Raw genomic sequence first — 21,391 nt, forward strand, 5'->3', positions numbered from 1 at the left:
ACTGTCTCTAACACTGTAATTAGCATAGACACATTCTGAACGTCTCTCTCCCCAATTACAACCTGTTTCCTAGCAAGGAGAGCTGAAAGTAAAGATGATGCTTGGTTGAGTCCAACATGCAGACACACAGGATATACCAGTAACAAAGATTAACACAAGGGGGAAAATTGCGAGAACAGTGCGTAGCACTCTCTGATGCTCTAGGCAGCATCAGAATCCCCTAGAAGGGGCTTGTTAAAACACAGATTATCCCTCTCCCCCCAACTCTGAATTTCTGATTTGGTAGGTCTGGGGTGGGGTCTGAGGATGTGCATTTCTAAGAAGTTACCAGGCAACGTAGATGTTGCTGGTCTCAGGGCCTCTCTTTGAAAACCATTGCTCAAGGAAAAGTTCTGAGTCCACGATTCTACTTGAGTACAAACCTCATTATATTACATATTTAACCCTCATAACACTCAGCAAAAGAGCATAATTAGGCCCACAATAGTTTTTGCCAGCCCTTTCTTAGAATCTAATAAAACATCAATAGACTACTAATGGTTTGATAACTACCTTTTTTGACCTCAACATGGCAAGATCTTTCTACTTTGGGCCCTGACTAATGACTAGGCACTTCTTCAGATCCTCAAATAATAAGTGAGAGTTTGAAATAACCAAACAATTTGCCATGATGTCATTGGTCTTATGAAATGACAGCACCACACATTAAGAGTAGCCAACAATAATCAATCAAGAACTGGAACATGGAAAATGCCCATATAGGGCATGAGTTTTCCTTGGGGCTAGAGACCACAGGGCTGGGTTGCCAGAACATCTTCAAGACATAGAGAGGAATAGATGGGAAGAAAACTCAACTATGCAGCTGCACATCATTGAATTCTCTGTCCATGCATTGTCGTATTTGGGTCAGTGTTTCCAAGCTCATTTCCCAGATTATATTCTCTCCAACACAGCTAAGAAATACACACCTTTTCATATAATTTGTCCTTCTAAGACTTCCCATAATAAACAGTCCTGAGCATTCATTGGTCACACACACACACACACATACACACACACACACACACACATGCACACAAATATATATATAATGTCCCTATGCATCTGTTTACCAACATCCTCACATATTCCTACTTTATAGAAATATGTCGTTCTCTATTTTTGTTTGTATTGTTTATGTTTTGTTTTTTGCTGCCTCCTTGACTTAAATAAATTTCCCAAAGTAGGAATAATTGCTTTTGTCACACTGTAAAACCCATGAGTACCAGTACTAGGTAGGCTATACGAGCAATGAGTACTCCAAAAATATTTGTTGATAACGCATAACCTAGGCAATCATCTATGGGGAGAGAACAGGCCATGTCCCCTAAAATCAGGTAGCCTAATGAACAATTTGCTTAAAACTCATCACCATTTTCAAGAGTTTTTGCATTCATTTGAGCAACCTATTTTTGCTATCATTGTTGTTGTTGGCTATTGGCATTTTGAGAATTGACAAAACCTAATTTTGCTCCTGGAAAAGTGCCGGATTCCAAGATCAGGGCAGGGAAAGTACAAGATGAGCCTGTAATGTCTTGATGTGCCAGAAGTAAGATAATGCTCAAAAAATGATGGGGATGTATCAAAAGGTCACAGAGGCCAGCTTTAGAGTATTCCCATTGGCCAAATAAGGGACATTTAAGATCAAAACAAATATCAAGAACAAAATAGTAAATAAAATAGGAATCCATGAATCTAAAGTAATAGCAATCAGGAATTCCCTGGTGGCCCAGTGGTTAGGAATTGGTGTTTTCACTGCCGTGCCCAGGTTCAACTGGGGAACTATGATCCCACAAGCCATGCGGTGTGGCCAAAAAAAAAAAAAAAAGTAATAGAAATATATATGATATAGATATAGATAAATGGGAGAGATGGAAAAGCTCTACCTGACAGCATTAACACCAATTAATATAGAAAGAATGATGGAGTTAGAAAATCTCCATTTGGCAGCCGCCATCATTGGGTAAAGGTATAAGGAGTAACAGGATATATAGTCTCAAAGCATCTCCTTGTGAGATACTTAGTAATTACAAAGGATAACAGAGTAACTTTACAATGGAGAAACCTAGAAGGTACCAGCCCAACCAAATGGCAAAGTTAACATTGCCAGTAATTAGTTATGTGCCTCCTGATTTAATGTGCTGAAAAAAATTCAGCATCACTTCTACGATCACCCTGATGAAAGTGCACAACCTGAATCCAGTCAAAAGAAAACAAGACAAACCAAATTGAGGAACATTCTACAAAATAAGGGTCTGTATTTTTTAAAAATGTCAATGTCATGAAATACGAAGAAAGACTCAAGAATTGTTCCAGATGAAAGGAAATATGGCTTAACTTAGTGGCTTAAAACAATGCAAATTTCTTATTTTATAGTTCTGTAGGTTAGAAGTCTGATAGGGGTCTCCCTGGGCTAAAATCAAGGTGTCAGCAGGGCTTTGTCCCCTTCTGGAGGCTCTAGGGAAGAATCATTCCCTTGTCTTTCTTTCTGAGCTTCTAGAGGCCACCCACGTTCCCTGGCTCCTGCCCCCTTCTCCATCTTCAAGCTGACAGTGGCAGTCTTAACACATTGCATCACTCTGACCTCCTTTTCTGCCTCCCTTTTCCAATTATAAGACTCCTTATATAGTATAAGGATTGGCCCAACTAGATAATCCAAGATAATCTCTCAATTTTAAGATCAGCTGATTCACAACCTAATTACATCAGAAAGCTTAATTCCCCTTTGCCTTGTGTAACCTAACACATTCATAGGTTCTAGGAATTAGGATGTGGATATCTTTGGGGGGCTGTTATTCTGCCTACCACAAATGGTGCAATCTGTATAAGGGCTGTAGATATAGTATTGCATCAATGGGAATTTCCTAATTTTGACAATTGTACTGTCGATATGTAAGAAAGTTTCCTGTCTTTAGGAAATAACACATTGAAGTATTTATGGGTAAACGGGCATTGTGTCTGCAACTTAAAACACTTCTTTCTCTCCCTCTCTCTCCACGGAGAGCAAGAGTGAGAGCAGTGAAAAAGCAAGGGTACCATTGGTGGAATCTGAATAAAGAGTATTGGAGAATTTTTTGACTGTTCTTGAAAATGTTTCTCTAAGTCTGAAATTATGTCATAAGAACAAAAAATTTCAATGCCGTCTTTGTGAGTAAATTTCCTATTTCTAATAAATACTTAAATTTGTGTCATATTATGAATGACATGTTCATTCTGATGGGTCTTTCAAAATCTCTTTTGAAACACTGACATTTTAGCAAGTTGTTTAATGACTTATTTGCAATTAACTAGGAATAAGTTATGTATTGGGCAGTTTTGAGTGTATTATGAAGGTAAAATCAATTATTTTGGACTCCACACTCCCGTTGTCCCATAGCTTGGGTATTAATGTTGAGTACTTTCATTTTCTGTCTTAAAATTCAGTATTACTTTTAAAATGGAGTCTTGAAAAGGTATTTAAAAGTAGGCAAAAACTGTTTAGTTAGTAGTATTCCTCCAATATTAATTTCTTAGTTTTGGTAAGTGAACCATAGATATATCAGATGTTAACATTAGGAAGCTAGGTAAAGCTAGGTGACCCAGCTTCATGCTCCTTAACCCTGAGCCTATGTAGAGGGAAGAGACAAAGAGGGAAAAAGCAAGAGCAGAGAGAGAGGTGTGAGCCGTGAGGTGTGTATGACCCAGGTTGCTTGAGGACAATCAGGTTCCAAGTAACAGTTCTGCTGCTAACTGGTTCCTTAATATTGGGCAAGTTACTAATATATTTAAATCCTGCCTTGATCACTCTAAACAAGGGATTTGAGGAAGTTTTAATAAAACACATGTACATAATCGAGGACCTTAAAAGGAAAATGGATCAAAATCATGACAGAAAATGAGGCAACAGCTAACTGTGGCTAGGGTGATGGGGAAGCAAAACATGGCTTCGATTTTCTCAATGGTCAAATGGAGAGCGTCATCACATGAGAGGCAAATGAAAGAAATCAATTATGAAAGTGCCTTTGAAAATACGGCATGCAGTGTGAGTTACTTTCATAGTGCTAGTCTTGTCTGAGCCCTCAGAAACATAAAGAGGGCAGGCAGCCCATCTGAAATCTACATGGCAAAACTCATCTCTCTGGCCAGGTGTGCGCCTCTGTATCACCCTAACCGAGACAGCACAGAGAGCAGACTGTCTGAGCCAAGAGGGATCAGCAAGTTGTAACACAACCTTCTCTGACCACGCTAAACATGTAATCACCCAAATCACAGCTGTTTCTCCTGAGCCTTTATCTTGGACGCTGGCTCAGCAGCCCAGGAACATGTAATCCACACTAGGACAGCACATCTTCCCCAGACGTTTCTGCTCCTGGCTGGACTTGTGCTTACTCTGCACTAATCTCACCTTGGAAACCATGCTCAGGAGGAAAGAAAGGTCCATGGAAGAAGAGTCTGGGATCAATGAACAGAGAAGATTAAGGAAAATTAGCACCATATACATCCTAGAAACCAAGCACTGAATATTCAGGATGAAATCACACTAGAAATTGTTAACACAAGTTGCCATGGCACAAAATTTGATGATTGCCTTGAAGTTACCAAGATGACAAAGGATCTCAGTTATTAGGGCAGACACCATGGCATGGGCCCCCAAAGCATCAGTCTAAGGCTCACGTAGAATTTTCAGTTACTGGCCATGGTGAAAAAGGATTATGCGAGGATGGAAGGGTGGCCCTCAAAGGTATGACCAGGGACCTTTTACAGAGAAGCACTTACACTGACTTGGGTAAACTCATGGGAACAGTGATGTAACAGAGGGTTACATTCTGATTTGATCAAAGGCCTGAAGCTCAACTTTTTACAGAAATAAATACAAACTGAATTAATCATACGCGATACCTCTGCTTATGAATTAATACTGAATTAATCATACTGAATTAAACATAAGCAATACCTCTATGGACTAAGTTATAAGGCTTTCCAAGGTAGGAAGCAAACAATAAAACACCAACCAGTCTGTTGAAATTTACTAGGACCATTCCCAGGAGTTAGAGAAAAAGAAAAGGAATTAATATTATAACTTGGGCCAGGAGCCAGAGATGCCTACAGAAGGGGCTGTGGGTAAAACTCGCAGACACACATACACAGCGTTGGGAATGGCTAGTGTGAGGCTGGGAGTGCAGAGGCCCAGGCCTTGTAGACCGCATCACACCAGCTGGTTGCTGACCGCATAGCCCGGTGAGGTCAGTGCTATGCCATTTGGTGAAAGACAGTGGTTTTGGTTATTTTTCTACAAATCCATCCTTAGGTAAGAGTGCTGAGTGAACGGAATGCTGTTGGAAGGAGAGGAGGAGAGATAGAGACAGAGAGAGAAAGAGAGAGAAATTAACAAGTATCCATAAACCTCCCTCTCTGCTCACAGCAGGGAAAAAGTAACAGGAGTGGGAGAACAGGATGAGAAAGGTTGATTTGATTGCATCTTTAAGACAACATGAGTGACTACTGTCTGCCTCCTAGCCCTGAGGATGTGAAAGGGAGTAACCAAGACCCTGATCTTAGAGGTTAGGAGAAAGGGGGGAAGGAGAGGTGGGTGAGACACACCTGACCAATAAACACATGACCAAGGGCCGAGCCGGAGGCCAGTACCAGGCTGAGAGGGGTGGTGAACAAAGGACTGGCCAGTTTCAACAGAGTAGGGAACACCTTGACCTTAGGCTTTCCTGTACTGGGGAAGGGAAAGCAAGCACATTCTGGGCAGAGAAGAGTTAAAGCAAAGACATGGAGGTCTTAATACTTGAAATGTTAAGGTTTCTCTTATTTGAATTCTTATTTGAGATTTTCTTTGGTCTTCTGCTAAATATTTCCCTTTCTTAAGAGGCATACGATTTTTACTTAGAATTTCATTTATCGGTATAGAGCAGGTATAATCATTCTAGGAGACTCCATACAAATAGAAGACACTCTGGTTGACTCCTGAATGAGTGCAGCCTCTGAGAGATACATAGATTCCTTACAGAAAGTTCTTATTTTTCACTCCAACTATTAATATTTTCAATTAAACCTGCTTAGTGTGAACAGGCAAAATTAACTGACATTTACAGTCGTCTCATTTCTGTTCCCATAAACTATTGGCCTGAAGAGATTTGATCTTTCCTTGGGTGGGTCCTTCCTCACCTTAGGTGGAAGGTGCCACCTGCTTTTCTACTTCATGACTCTCCTGGGCACCAGGAGTCCTGTCTTCTCCAGACATTCTATTTTGAACTTAACGGAAGTGGGTCTGGTGAGTTCAGATTTATTAAGGGGTTAGAATGCTTATTTAAGGGGTAAACCTTTGGAGATATTTTGAATCAGATTATGCTGATACCAACTTCGGAGAAACTGCTGACTCTGAAATAACAAAAGGAATAGGAACAAATTTTTAGAATTCCACTCATCACTCTGACACAGTAACTATGGAGGTATATTTGCACCTGAATCATGTCCTACAAATGGGTTAAGAACACGGTATGTAAGAAAGCTAGTAACTAGTGCCCTCTAAAGCTCTCTTCGAGGAAGTCTAAAGAGAAGAGTTCAGGTTCTTCTTTACAGGTGTTACAGCTGTAATGATTTACATGACTGGGAAGGTGGCATGTCATTCCCAGAGCCTCAGGGCTATAAACAGAGCCAAAGAGTAGAGCAAAGCCCTACTGCTGTCTCTGTAGTTCCAAACTTCTTCATCTGGTCTTAAGTTACTCCAGTTGGGTCAGCCCTCCAGATGGCCTGCTGGTCCAGCACATTACTTACTGTTTCTTCCATTATGTTTGAGAGTGTTTCTCATCATATAAAGAAAGTACGAAAGTACCTTTAGTTTAGCTGAAGACATGTGTATTTACAAGGTGGAAAGACAACTCTTTACATACATCTGCTAATTTAGAAAGCCCAAATAATTTGAAAATAGTCCTCCGTAGTCACTATTCAAATATGGAGACTACACCAGGGGGTCCGGCAGACTCCAGCCCGCAAGCCCGGGCCTGTTCCTGTAAATAGTTGTACTGGATCACAGCCCTGTTCATTTGTTTACAGACTGTTCACAGCTGCTTTCCTGCTACAACAGCAGACAGAGCAGTTGTAACAGAGACTGTATGGCCTGCAAAACGTAAAACATTTAGTATCTAGAGCTTAACAGGAAGAATCTGCCAAACCTCTGGACCACAACCAAAGTATTCCAATCTGAGAAGGGTTAAAAAAATATATAAATAAATAAATTTATAGACTCACACACACGCACGTACACATACCGGATTGTTGTCAGGAAAAGAAACAACCCAAAGAATACATTACGAGACGCTTCCCCTTCATCATACCTTTTAAAACATCTTACATCCTCTGTACCACACTCAGGCCACACCAAGTATAAAGGGTTACAAATATTCAGATTTTATTATAAATAAAATACTGGGTTTTTTTAACATAAAAAATGCCAAGTGTTGCATTTTATTTACTACCCTGGAGAGCAAGACCGTAGAGATTAAGGCAAACAGCTAAAGTGAAGGCACATGGAAAAGGGCCACGGTTGGAATTAAGAGGGAAAATTCCAGGGGACAGCTGTGTATGTTCCCTGTGACACCCAGCATTCTGCAGCAGCCATCCTGTCAATTTTATTACATAAAATACAGATAACTGGAACTATACAATAAAATAATGGCTATATTGCAGGTGTGTAATTAAGGTATTGTCTTATAAAGAACTTTTATTTTAAAAATAAAATTCTGTTTAAAAATATACCACACAGATGGAAAAGGAGAAAAGAAACAACAACAAATCCCCAAAATTTTACTGTGGCCTAAGACTTACTGGAGTGAACCTGACCCATAGGCTAGAGGGTAAACTACCTTAGCAGTCTATCTTCAGTCCTTTCCCTGAAACCTTGACCAAAATGTCTCATAGGATGTGGCCACTTAAAAAGAGGAACTAGCTAGGAAACACTGATGTGAACACTTGGCAAGAAAGAGCCAGGCCTCCTGCGATAGGAGAAGAGGCCTGAGAAGAGGAATGGAGTGGAAGCTTAGGAGGATGCCAGGTCAAAACACCAGCAAGTCAACTCTGGGACGCAAGGAGGAGATGGAAAGGGGAAGAACTAAAGGCAGACCACCTCTCCCACTCTGTCTGTCTGCAGCATGATCCCTGATGCACTACAAGCACTCAAGTAATTACGCACCCCTTATAAAAATGACCCCATCCAGCTCAAACAACGGCCAGAGGGCATTTCTCACTCATTCCTGGCTAGGCTCACACGGATGGTAAAGATGCCCTTCAGCGAACTTTCCTAATTCCATCTTTCCCTGTCGAGCTGGCGTTCCTGCTCTGGGACAGGCATTAAGAACATCGTGCTGTGGCTGAGGACCACCAGGACTGCAACGGAAGAGGGTTCGAGGTACCTCTTTATCGTGGCTGTGTGGAGGAAAGCAGGTGGATGTGAATGTCAGAGAACGGACATGCTGCAAACACAAGGCGAAGAGCAAAGCAACAGGGAACAAATCCAATCCAAAGAAGTGCAGACGGAAGGGAAGGAGGTATACAGACACATTGTGCCGGTGAAGAGGAAAAATGAAGTGAAGAAGTGAACGGACAGTGCCATTCTAGAAACAGGACCAAGTATATTTACATAAACTCCTTACTCTATAATCATGATAAACAAAAAAACATTCACACAAAAATATAAATTTGAAATAATTAATAGCACCAGTGTGTCAGATAATAGTTTCTTTCCCCCGCTACGCAAAGTACAAAGTTGCATAGTGTTAAAGGCTATATATGAATCTCGAAAGCGGGTTGGTAGGAAGTAGGGGTTTGTGGCAGAGAATCGTCATGCAGTGACCTTAGAAGAAAACCACAGAGCTGAGGGTCAGAAGTTGAGAAGCTCACTAGGAAACTCCATGTAAGGGTCTTCCCTCTACGCTTAGAGGGAAGGTTTAGAGGTGGGTTTAAATCACAAAGTGCAGGAACGAGATGGTGTTGGCAGCTGTGTGAAATACTGAGTGCAAGTATTTGTCACCAGGATTTGGCAAACAATGTGTTTTGAGGGGTTCTACAAGATGGGAACATCAGGAGAAAACTGAGGCTAAGGGTCAAATGTTTCATCTCTCCCCGATGGAAGAAAAATGGATATGTGGGATCCTGACAATACAAGTTGCATCTAAGTTCTATCCCTTTGCTAGAAAAGACTAGGACAAGGAGGCTTTTCTTTTGTTTTGTTTGTCAAGATCGTAAGGACCACCCGTTCTCTGCCAGGTAACAACACTAGTTCCAAGACTAATATTCTAAAAAAGCTCTAAGAATTAGTTTGATTTTGAAAAAAACTTTAGTGGTTATCATATCCCTATTTCTTCTGCGTAAATTCCATCTATAGGAAGAGAAGACGTGTGTTGGTGAGTGCAAGCTGCCCATCCAGATTTAAATTATCAGCTGCCCAAAGATCTGAAAAAAGTTTATCTTCCTAGTCAATTATTAACATCTGAGAAAATGTTCAGCCTACTTCTGCAGTCTCACATTCTCCTGGAGGCTGTCATAAATCATTGCATCCTTACCCGTGGGATGGCTCAGTGTCCTAAACTCAAAATAGCTAAAACAACAGTTGATGGCTCTCGACATTCTAAATGACCAATACCTTTGGCACAGGATGTGTATTTCCTTTTGCTTAAAAGGAGGAAGGGCAGGAGATGTGGATGCATTTTCTTTACCTATAGACTGGATATACTGGCCATCACAATGCTACTGTCAGTAGCCAGACTTCTCCTTCATAGAAACAAGAGTACTGAGACTGAGGAGGTTCTGTTGGCATCGGCGAGAAAGGGAGGGCTACTGGCTCAGCCCTGGCCCACAACGGTTCCCACGAAGGGTTTAAGCCACTGTACAGCAACGCAGGATGCCACGTCCTTATGCAACTCAGAAGGGAAAGGTGGGTCTAAGGGACCACCACTAAGTGGAAGAGAGACTTTATTAGATAAAACCCTTTGTTCCTGATTCACGATGTTTAATTTGCTTCTCTTTAAACTTTGTGACTTTTCCTGGCTCAAAAGGACAGTGGTGGAGAGCAGCAGAGAGTGGGGGTCTGAAAAATGTAATCTTGGTGTTAAGGCACTCTGTGGCCTCACAGTGGCTCCCTAAAGGAAGACGCTAGGGCTTTTCAATAGACGGGGTGTTGAAGCAGCCAGAGGGTAAGGTCTTCTTGATGTCTTCCAGGTTGCGGATGTCCTTCAGGATCTCCTCAATGTCTCTGTTATAGTCCATGATGGCAGCCTCCTGCCTCCTGGCTTCATTCTCCAGGTTAGACACTTTCCTGTCTAGATCACTGACTTTCATTTCATCTTTGGCTTTGTTCAGGGTACCTTCAATCTCATTTAGCTTGTTCAGGTCCACTGTGTCCAGCTGCCCTGTTGAGTCAGAAAAGACACAGAAGAGGACAGACACATTCAGTGAGAATTATAACATCACTCCACAAGTATCCCCACCAACGTTTTTATAAAGGAAGCCCAGCAGCTGTCGCTATGAAAAAGTGGCCTGAGAACTTGATGCCTGTCATACAAGGGCATTAACAATGCAAAGCAAGTACAATCACTGACCTAATCTAGCAGGGATGGGTTAGAGCTTATAATGAATATTGGGGCTGGATTTTTTTTTTTCCTGAGAAGACGGTTTTTGTGAAATGTTTTCTAAATGTATAACAACCATGTCCTAGACCTTAAGCCTCACTTGTGGTTTTGAAGGTCATCTGGTAACGTGTAATACCTTTTTCACGTTTATATATGTAATCCTTGTGTCTTTTTAGTGCCCTCTAATGAACATAAAAATCTTTACGCTAGAACCCTAAGCCCTCAGCTCTTCAATTCCAGGGAAACTGGGTTTTTCTGGGAGTCATGTCCTGCTCCCAAGAGTCAGACACTATTATCGGAGCCCTCCTATGGAAAATGGCCAGGGTTGAAATGCTGAAATAATTTCAGCAAAGCTTCACTTTTTAAAAAAAATTAATTAATTAATTAATTAATTTTTATTTTTGGCTGTGTTGGGTCTTCGTTTCTGTGCGAGGGCTTTCTCTAGTTGCGGTGAGCGGGGGCCACTCTTCATCGCGGTGTGCGGGCCTCTCACTAGCGCGGCCTCTCTTGTTGCGGAGCACAGGCTCCAGACGTGCAGGCTCAGTAGTTGTGGCTCACGGGTCTAGTTGCTCCGCGGCATGTGGGATCTTCCCAGACCAGGGCTCGAACCCGTGTCCCCTGCATTAGCAGGCAGATTCTCAACCACTGCGCCACCAGGGAAGCCCCAAAGCTTCGCTTTAAAATTAGCAAGAAAAAGAGGTCCTTTTGAAAGGAACTACTTCTATATTAAACGAAAGCAGATAGCCAGCTGCACAACGACCAGCACTTTATGCATATTGTACTTGATTAAATTCTCACCAGATCATTTGACATCAGTGGTTCTCAGCTGTTAAGTAATTTGCCCAAATTTGCACAGCTTACAGGCAACAAAGCAAAGATTCCAACCCAAGTCTGACTAACTTTAAAATACAACCTTTTCTGTCACAAAACCTACCCCTTCCAGCTTACTTTCATTTTAAAATCCATCTGATGGCACATAATTTATTATTCTTGAAAATTGAGACAGATAAAAATATCACACACACCTCCCAAAAAAAACCCCCCACAAAACAAAACACTGACCAAAACCAAACTTTAAAGGCTATCACATTAAAATAGAGTGCCTTGCTTACAAAGCTGTACTGGCTAGAGTATTACAACTTTATAATAGAGGCTGGTGACAAAGTACACCTGCCCTATAATGAGGCCTGCTCCCTATATCAAACTGGATTAAAGGAACATTTCAATATGTTTATATTTCCTTCAAAAAGAAGGCCTTCTCTCTTTTGGCATAAAAACTGTCACCTCATCCAATTAGCCTTTAATCGATTATCCTTTAAAGTGTTCTTTTATTCTGTCATTGAAATCCTTCACTTTAAATCCTTTAAAGACATTCTGCCAGCAGGATGAACTAAGAATAATCACTGTTCGCTTGTACCATAAACCTTGACCATAAATGAGCCACCCTAGCTGGAAGCATATCTTCACAATTTTATTAAGTCCTCAGACCACGGTCAGATTCCAATACTAAGTCAGATTCCATGGAAGGACCTAGTAAGTACACGTTGAATTAATACAACTTAAAGTCATGATTCAGTTCATATGGTCTTTGCACTGTAGTATCTACTTTTGAGTCAACTATCTCAGATCCCAAGAACAGTACAAAGAATTCAAAGGCTGCCTAACAAGACTCTGGTTACCTACCCAGCTGCTCCAGGAGGTCATTAATAAGGTTGAGGAGGCTGGTGACAGAGTTTTTGGCCTTTCTGGCATTGATCTCAGCTTCCTGAGCAGCCTGTGAAGCCTGTACAGGAAAAAAGGATAAATGATACAGTAGTCTTGATGATACATTTTTATCTTCTTGAAGTATCTTTTCCCCAATGAGTCAACAAATCTAATTTTCAGATGGTTTCCCTTCTTCTAACTCATGAAACTATTATCTCTTACTGTAGAGATGTTCTTTTTTGGTCATATCTTCATGTTGAGGATGTTGCTATTTTTAATTCACTTAATAGTCATAAGGAGGCAGTCAGTATGCCTATAATGACTGTATTTGTATTTCAGAGATCAATGTTACCTCCTTTTCTCACTTTCTCACTCAAAAACACATGGAGGTGTATTCATAATAAAACCCATCAAGCAGAAACAAGTTACTTTTTAAGGATGAGCATAAAAACTACCATTTTAGAACCAAAACATGTCCTCTGGGATGATCTTAGAGACTTGATTGTCAGAAATGTCCTATTCTCAGAAATTTTTCATAATTAAGTGACATTCTTCTAAAACTCCCTCTCCCCATGCAGTCACACAAATACACATATACAAATTGGGGCAATACAATTTACATTTAAAAAATCAACCAAAGGTAAAAATATTTGGGAAAATTCCATGAAACCTGAACAAATACACTTGTGCATGAGTCACAGGAAATGGCAATGGAAGAGGAAGTGTCTAAGTATCAGAAAACAGATGCTCTCACAAATAAATCTGGTCAGGATATACACGAGTAGCTTTGAGCTTCCTACCACAGAACTGTTTTTCCTAGCTTTTTTGGGTCAAGAGAATACAAAATGTTTGGATAGAAACAATGTGAAAATTTTAAAAAGAAAAAGAAAGCAACGGAAAAAACCTTCACAAATAAACGATTAACCTCTGTTCAAACTGCAGCCATTCTCACTGCACCTTCCCAGGCTGTCTGCGAGTGTTCTAGCAGAGCTGTAAAGGACTCTGCTATGGCCATACTATTACATTTAACCTGCTGTCTGCAGCCTCCTCTTCCAGGAACAACTGTGAGCCTTCACTCTTTCCCTTAAAAAACAGGTTACAGACTGCAACAATAATGATACAATGTTGGCCTTTCAGGACTGATATTTAAATATAAATGCGATAGTATATATGATGAGGGTGCCTTGTGCTCCTTAGAAGTTACTTACCAAAAGGAACAAAAGGTGCATCTTCTTTCTACCCTTTTCATTGAATTCATACCCTTTTTTGAAGCTCATAGAGAATACATATCTTTTCCTTTCCTTCAACAGGCTCTAAATCTAATGTTTCTATAACTGTATTAAAACATAAAATCCAGAGACCCTCAGCACATATGAAATATACACATTTTTACTATATGGGAATTTCCACTTGAGCCATACCTTGCTATAGAAAATGAGGACAATTCAAAACAACAAAAAAATGCATAATAAAATAAGGTATTTGCACACGATGCTTCCTGTTATCACTTCCCTAGGGACTTCTTTACCTAGATTAACAGGCTTAGTAGTTCTTTCCATCCCAAGGTGAAAATGATCTACAGTGAAGGGTGTGATTTTTAGCAGGAGTGGAAGAAGGGTCCCTTCCTTGCACTGAAAGTCCACAATTAAACAAGTTCATGTCTATCATTGCTGTAGTTATAATCAGATTGAACTGTAAAGGAATATTTCCATTGTGACTCCATCAAAGTCTTTCAAAAGCAAAATATAGCACAAAACGGAACCTAGTCCTTTGTTGGGCCATGCATTCACAAGTCAATTTTGTTACAAACAGGGCTATGTATACACATCATCACAAAAAGTGAAAAATCAAATTGGATGTAAGTTTGGTGTGTTTTGTCATCTTCAAAAATGTCCTTTTACACAAGAAACTGGTCTTTGTCTTTAGGCAGCAAGTTGCTGGGAGAATAGGAGGACGGAAATTAACTTTTCACTGCATGGCTTTTGTTCTTTTTTGATTTTATACCACCTATGAATTACTCATTCAAAAATATAAAGACATACTTTTAAATGTCCTAAAATCTCAAATGTGTAAAACAATGTTTTGCTTTTAACTGAGCGTACCTTTGGGAAGGAACTATTGTGCAACAATCTGGCAGAAGATCCAAATTCTTTGTCTTCTATGTAAGTTACTAACCCAATTCTTGACCAGAAAACACAATTAAAAACAGAAGTCAATATGAAAAAGACTCTTCTCAACAAGTTAGGGATCTTTATTATTAAACACCCTTCACTTTCTGCCCATTAGCAAACATGCAAAAATCACTTACCATCCCTGCCATCATCATATCCTGGTCCGCATCATCTTGTTTTTTCTTCAGCTCCTTTTCTGCTTCCTGTAGCTGTTTCAACATATTATTCACCTCGTTATCCAGATCTGTAACTTCTGCAAAAGTCCTCTCAGCTTCTGCCTTGGTGCTGGTAGCATTCTAGGCACAAAGTAAACAATTCCTAATGAAAAAAAGTTTCCCTTTTTCTAAAGTATGCTGCCACTCCTTTTATAATCTGTAAAATGGTTCAAAAATATGATCCAGAAAGAACAGGGCAATAATTTGTACTATATGTTGAATTACGTTATCATTTATTTGGGCTACAAATTTAATGAAAAAAATAACATTACCACCTAACATAACATTTTATATTTTATAAAGCACTTTAATTTGTATCCTCTTGTTTAATCCTGTTAATAAAAATTCCTGGGCTTCCCTGGTGGCGCAGTGGTTGAGAGTCCGCCTGCCGATGCAGGGAACGTGGGTTCGTGCCCCGGGCCGGGAAGATCCCACATGCCGCGGAGCGGCTGGGCCCGTGAGCCATGGCCACTGAGCCTGCGCGTCCGGAGCCTGTGCTCCGCAACGGGAGAGGCCACATCAGTGAGAGGCCCGCGTACCGCAAAAAAAAAAAAAAAAAGTTCCTGTTATATTGTTGCCTTTTTTTTTTTTTTCCCGGTACGCGGGCCTCTCACTGTTGTGGCCTCTCCCGCTGCGGAGCACAGGCTCCGGACGCGCAGGCTCAGCGGCCATGGCTCACGGGCCCAGCCGCTCCGCGGCATGTGGGATCCTCCCGGACCGGGGCACGAACCCGCGTCCTCTGCATCGGCAGGCGGACTCTCAACCACTGTGCCACCAGGGAAGCCCTATCGTTGCCATTTTTAGTTGGGGTCACATAGCTGCAACATTTAAATGGTGTATACTTTCCACCACATTGTACTGATTAGACTCTTTCGCTTGGATAATTTTCTATTCAAAGCTAGCCTTAGTCTATTGATACTTGGCAGTTCATCATAATGTACAAAAAGTCCATAATTCTGAAATATATTTTATAAAATATAATTAATCCAAGAAACTAAAAAATGTGTGTGATTTCCAAACACATAAGTTTAGAATCAGCTCCAATTTCTCCTTTAAATAAAACAGATTTATCTTTAAGTAGGAGAAAGCCAGCCTAGAGAAATTATTCTTTAAGATGAGTAGAAAGAATCCTACCACTGGTAACTTCAAAAGTTCTAAATAGGTGGGTCTTAGATATGGCAATATGCTTAATAGGGGGTCTTAAAAACTGTACTGACTTGGCACTGTATATAAGATGGAAAAAATATCAATTGTTCATGTCAAGGAACTGTGTTTACTTAGAAAGAATCTGTTTTTTGTGGGCAGGAGCTTGATGGGTCACTGAAGCCAACCCCCCTCCTCAACAACTCAGACCCTGCCACTGAGACCCAGTAGAAATTTTAGAGTAAAGGACCCTTTCAATGACTCCCTCTTCAATCAGTGTGGTTACCTGCTCTAATGCCTAGTAAAAGAAAATGAACGACAAGGATGGTTTAATATAACTTTACTGGAGGTGAGGAAAAAATTTGCAAGAGCTTTTGGGGGTCTGGAAAGAAACCGGAAAATGACTAGAGAATAGATGAGCAAAGGCTTCGTTTCGGACAAGAGGGGAGAGCACACCTTTTGGACAGCACTGGCGATCCTCTCCGCCTCGTGGGCCTTGTTCTTGGCCTCGGTGGCATCTGCGGCAGCATTGCCCAGAGCCAGCTGTGCTTCCCTGGTCTTTTCATTGGCTTCGATTATAGTCTGGTTGATGGCAGGGATTCTCCTTAGTGCTTCCTCTGCAGCCGTCTTGTTATCATTTACTCGCCTATCAAAATCTAAAACAGGTTCAAGGAATGCAATTAAACTAAACTTTCAACAAGCCAAAAGGGAACTTTTCAGGGAGCTGCCACTGGATTTTGTTTTATGAACAATGAAAGTCAGGGGAAAAGAATGAAAAACAGCATGGACTGAAATGTTAGAACAAAGCACATAGATCTACATGGAAGATTCATGTGAATGAACACCTGTTTCTGGAAGGCAAATTCTCACTTGAAACATTTATTTTCATGCAGAGCTGAGTATGCCATCACCTCCACCTCAACCAATATCAAAAGGCTGCAGTTTATTTAGTGTTTACTAAGTGTTAGGTACTGAGTTAAGAGCTTTATGTGCTTGTGACACAGGCATTGAATCATTTTTATACATGAGAAAACTGAGGATTAAAGAGGTAATTTTTTTCAAGGATTCACAGTAAGTAAGAGGTGGATCAGGGATTCTAAACCAAACCCACTGACACAAAGCCCATACATTCAACCATTATCCTATAAAGCTTCTGTATATAGAGAGCTTATGTTTATCAGATGTGAATCCAAGGCTACACAGTGAATTGAGCACAGTTCGTTTTTATCTTGGGTGAGGAAAGAAAATATAAAGACTGAGATGCAATTGGCAGAGAAAATTAAAGATAACCTCCATTTACCAACACAAGTCAGCTAAACAGGCATATCTTGGTTACAGGCAATATCTTTTTTTGGCTGCCATACCTAAGAATGTTGGGGTAAGATGACATGAGCACTGGTATTTTTCTTTGAAATACTTTACCATAAAAAAAGGTAGGGTAGGGACTTCCCTGGTGGCACAGTGGTTAAGAATCCACCTGCCAATATAGGGGACACGGGTTTGATCCCTGGTCCGGGAAGATCCCACAGGCCGCAGAGCAACTAAGACCGTGCGCCACAACTACTGAGGCTGTGCTCTAGAGCCCGTGAGCCACAACTACTGAGCCCAAGTGCCACAACTACTGAAACCCATGCGCCTAGAGCCTGTGCTCCGCAACAAGAGAAGCCACCGCAATGAGAAGCCTGCGCATCGCAACAAAGAGTAGCCCCCGCTCGCTGCAACTAGAGAAAGCCCGCAAAAAGCAACAAAGACCCAACACAGCCAAAAATAAATTAATTAATCAATTAAAAAATAAAGCACTATCAGCTGATGCGTAAAACAGTAATTGTTGGCTTTTTATATGCATTAACTGATAAAAATTTTTTTTAAAAAGGTAGGGCAGGTGTTGGGGGATAAAGTAAGTGCAGTAAAAATCTTAACTGCTGAATCTGAATGACAGGTATATGGGATTTCTTACACTATTATCTCTTGTGCTGTATGTGTTCAGAAAGTCTCATAGTAAAAATTTTTTTACAAAAGAGAGAGAATCACCCTAATGAAGGACACATACAAATTTACCCTGTTATCTGACCCTCTCATACCTTTCAGGTTGCTGAGAATGTCATTGGCTTCTTGTAAGGTATTTCGTCCCTTTTTAGCAGCTTCTTCCGCAAGAGCCTTGGCAGCATCAGCTCGGGCTAGGAGTTGGTCGGCAGTCTGCAAACACGTGGCAGATAAGAGGACAAACCCTCCAAGGTAAAGCCCTTCTCTCTCCTAACAGACCAGGCACCTACAAGCCACCACCCTGACACTGGCCAGTATACAGCAGGTTAGGCCTGGGCATCAGCATAAGGCCCTCCTCTGAATACTTTTTCATGTGTTTTGTTTCTTCTGCAATTGTGGTAACATCACAGACACAGCCTACAGTCAGGCAGTTTCAATTTTTGCCTCAAGAAACGAAGCAACTTGCAAAGCAAACCAACCTGCTGTTCAGTCTTTCCTTTTTCCAGAAGGTTCTTTACTTCAAATTCCTTCCCTCTCATGTCCTGTCTGAGGTCCTCATAATCTTTTAACTTTTGGTCAATCAGACGATCCAGATCCTCAGCTTCCTTCTTTATTTTATTTGCCTCATTCTATGAAAAGCAAGTAAGATCATCATATTTTAGGCAAAACAACTAAACTGATGAAAAGGTAGGCTTAGTAATTCTATACTTAGAGAATATTTTTAAAAGAATAGCACAGGTCAAGATTTTATGGGCCTTTTTAAAAAACTGAGGTATACTTACACATAGTGAAATGCACAGCACTTAGTTTGATGAGTTTTGACAAATATATTCACCTGTGTAACCAACACCCCAATCAAGATACAGAATATTTCCACCCAGGAAATTCCCTTGTATCTCTTTCCAGTCAATTTCCACACCCACCTTTCCAACAATGCAGCTGCCACTGGTCTGGTTTTTATCATCATAGATTAGTTTTGCCTATTGTCAAATTCCACATATATGGAATCATACAGTATGTACACGTCTGAGGAGACCTAAAACTTTATGGTAAAAATGAAGTCAACACCTCAGATGTAAAAAGTGAAACTTAATAAATTGCAAGTTTAATGTAAAAAATACACCATTTATATAGAACTTGGTATGAGGATTCATGATTAGAGTACAGATGAAATAAAATACTACCAATCCCTAAATATTTTACCTGCCCCAAAGCATCCTGATATAGTTCTTTCATTTAAACCATTCTTTTATTTCTCTCTTGTTCAAAACCAGGGTAACGACCTAGGTGTAGTCTGTTTTAATTAATCCAAATATATTATAATTCGGATTTATATCCAAGATTTAGGAGTGATTATTCCTATCACTAAAGGAGTCTTTGCTATTTAATGTTTATAATAACCACAGGATTTTTTTTTACCTCAGTAAGTTCTACTACCGTATCTAAACTAGAACTCAACTTTACCATTGAGCTCTTGGGAGGACAGAGGAGGCAGGTACTGATGACAGCTGCAGGGCAGTCAGAAGAGCTCTTACCCAGACTGAGGGGGTACGTGGCTGTGCGTTTGGTGGGAAGAGGGTAGGAGCTGTGAATGGGGGATGGCAGTGACAACCAAAGCCTGTGCATGCAGGCTGTCAGCGCCATACCTCCATGGCTTCTGAGTCCACAGGAGTCAGCTGGGCAACACTGGCATAGATCTCCACAGCTTTCTCACCAGCCTTCTTGGCCTCCTCATGTACTCGGGCAGCTTGCTTCTCTAGATCCTGTGAGATGTTCTTTGCTTGTTCATACCTAAGGAACAAAAGATGTGATTTGATGAAAACCCTAGCTGCTTTTAGCATCTTAATGTTCACCAGATTCATTCCAGTTTAAATCACCGTGATAGTATTTCCAAAACCTCAAAGAAATGTTATATTAAAATGCTATTATTTAATACCAACATAGCTTAAATTTAGATTTCATCTCAGCACTTCTATTTATAGCATATGGTTTACCATATGCTTTCTTATTTCAGACACCTTTTAAATATTTGTAGCTCAAATATATTTTCTCTGCTTACTCTATGATATTTTTTCTCTTCTCCTTTATGCAGAATTTTAAGTATCATGGCTAGTCGTTACCATTCTCTGCTGATACAGTAACTGGATCAGATAAAATGTCTGTGGCTCTACATCCCCTGCTCTAATTACTGCACCATTTCAAAAGCATGATTAACAAAAGAAATCTTACTGCATGAACACATGGCCTGAATTCACCGGCATTTGATTTTTCCTTAAACTGGTATTACTTACAAGAACAACTGAAGGGCTATAAACCACTTTTAAATTACACTCACTTTCTATTAAGCTCTTCAATCTCAAATGCTGTTTGATTTTCTCCTGCCAGCGTCCTCAAAAGCAGATTATATGCCTCAGTTGATGTATCATTGGCTGCCTTTGCCACTCGTACAATGTCATCAGCTTCTTGTTTATGGCTGTATGACATAAGAGGAAAAAGAAGCCATGAAACACAGCCGTCTAAAAGGGAAAGAAGTAGAATTTAGGTAATGCTTACCTTATTAATACACATAAACTAATGTGGGCAGAGTTCCACAAATATTGAAAAAAATCTTATAAATTTGGAATTTTGTTATCATTTCAGCGGGGCTGAGTTTATAAATAGCATTCTGTAATCTGAGAAAATGATATTTCCCAAGGATATTAATGATATAAAATGTATAGGGGCAAATGCTTATATTTCTTAAAAATTACTTTTAAATATAATTATTTAAGGGTATTTATATATGAAACTGTGTATACCAGCAAGAACTCATTTCTCTAGTCATAAACACAAATCCCAGACCTCATCTTTAATTGCTACTCTGGTTCTGTTACTGCATAGTCTTGAAACAACTTTGACTATTCAGATTTCTCACATGCAACCTAGTTACTGGCCAGGAAGAGCAACTCAACAAGGAACATGTCAACAGGGACTCCAGACAAATAACGCATTTTAGCTGGGTAAATGCTAAGGTTTTTTCAACTCTAAAATTTCATATTACATTGTCACACTGTAATACATGGCCATTCTTCTTGATATGATAAACTTTCCTTCAAAATTCATGCATGAAGTACACCACAATTAATTTCCAAGACCTAATTTTCTCGGGAGTTTTCGATAATGTTTTCAGCTGTCTTCTTTTAATCAGAAAATTCAGCTCTGAAACCATGAATGTTCTATGAGCTAAATGACAACAGTTCACACACATTTACAAAGAACAGAAAGAGAGCACATATGGTAAAGCAAGAAGCCAATGTAACTGCTCAGATATTGAGGCTAAAATTCTAACATCAGGCTTATTTAAGCACCCTGTGCCTATGAGGTCTACTAGCTGTTCTGCAATACATTCGATAAACATTTATTGAGTACCTACTATATGCCAGACATCGTTTTAAGCATTGGGACTTCAGCAGTGAATAAAGCACACAAAATCACCTGCCCTCACAGAGCCTACATTTTAGCAATTTTATTTTTAAAAAAATGTTTT

The 21,391-nt window shown here is 40.2% G+C and overlaps 1 protein-coding gene across 1 annotated transcript in view; it reads right to left on the reverse strand.

Moving 5' to 3' along the window:
- Window positions 1–10,069: 10,069 nt before the first annotated feature.
- LAMC1 (laminin subunit gamma 1) overlaps window positions 10,070–21,391 on the reverse strand; it is a gene marked incomplete at its 5' end in the record, with an annotated part of 121,041 nt that continues 109,719 nt past the window's right edge. The window contains 8 exons of the mRNA XM_079696558.1: window positions 10,070–10,430; window positions 12,333–12,432; window positions 14,662–14,820; window positions 16,339–16,538; window positions 17,964–18,078; window positions 18,345–18,494; window positions 19,512–19,656; window positions 20,201–20,338. Of these exons, the coding sequence (XP_079552684.1) occupies window positions 10,174–10,430; window positions 12,333–12,432; window positions 14,662–14,820; window positions 16,339–16,538; window positions 17,964–18,078; window positions 18,345–18,494; window positions 19,512–19,656; window positions 20,201–20,338 (1,264 nt within the window). The 3' untranslated portion in view covers window positions 10,070–10,173. The remainder of the gene's footprint in view (window positions 10,431–12,332; window positions 12,433–14,661; window positions 14,821–16,338; window positions 16,539–17,963; window positions 18,079–18,344; window positions 18,495–19,511; window positions 19,657–20,200; window positions 20,339–21,391) is intronic.

The sequence above is a fragment of the Hyperoodon ampullatus genome (assembly GCF_949752795.1).
Source record: "Hyperoodon ampullatus genome assembly, chromosome: 2".
Lineage (NCBI taxonomy): Eukaryota > Metazoa > Chordata > Mammalia > Artiodactyla > Ziphiidae > Hyperoodon > Hyperoodon ampullatus.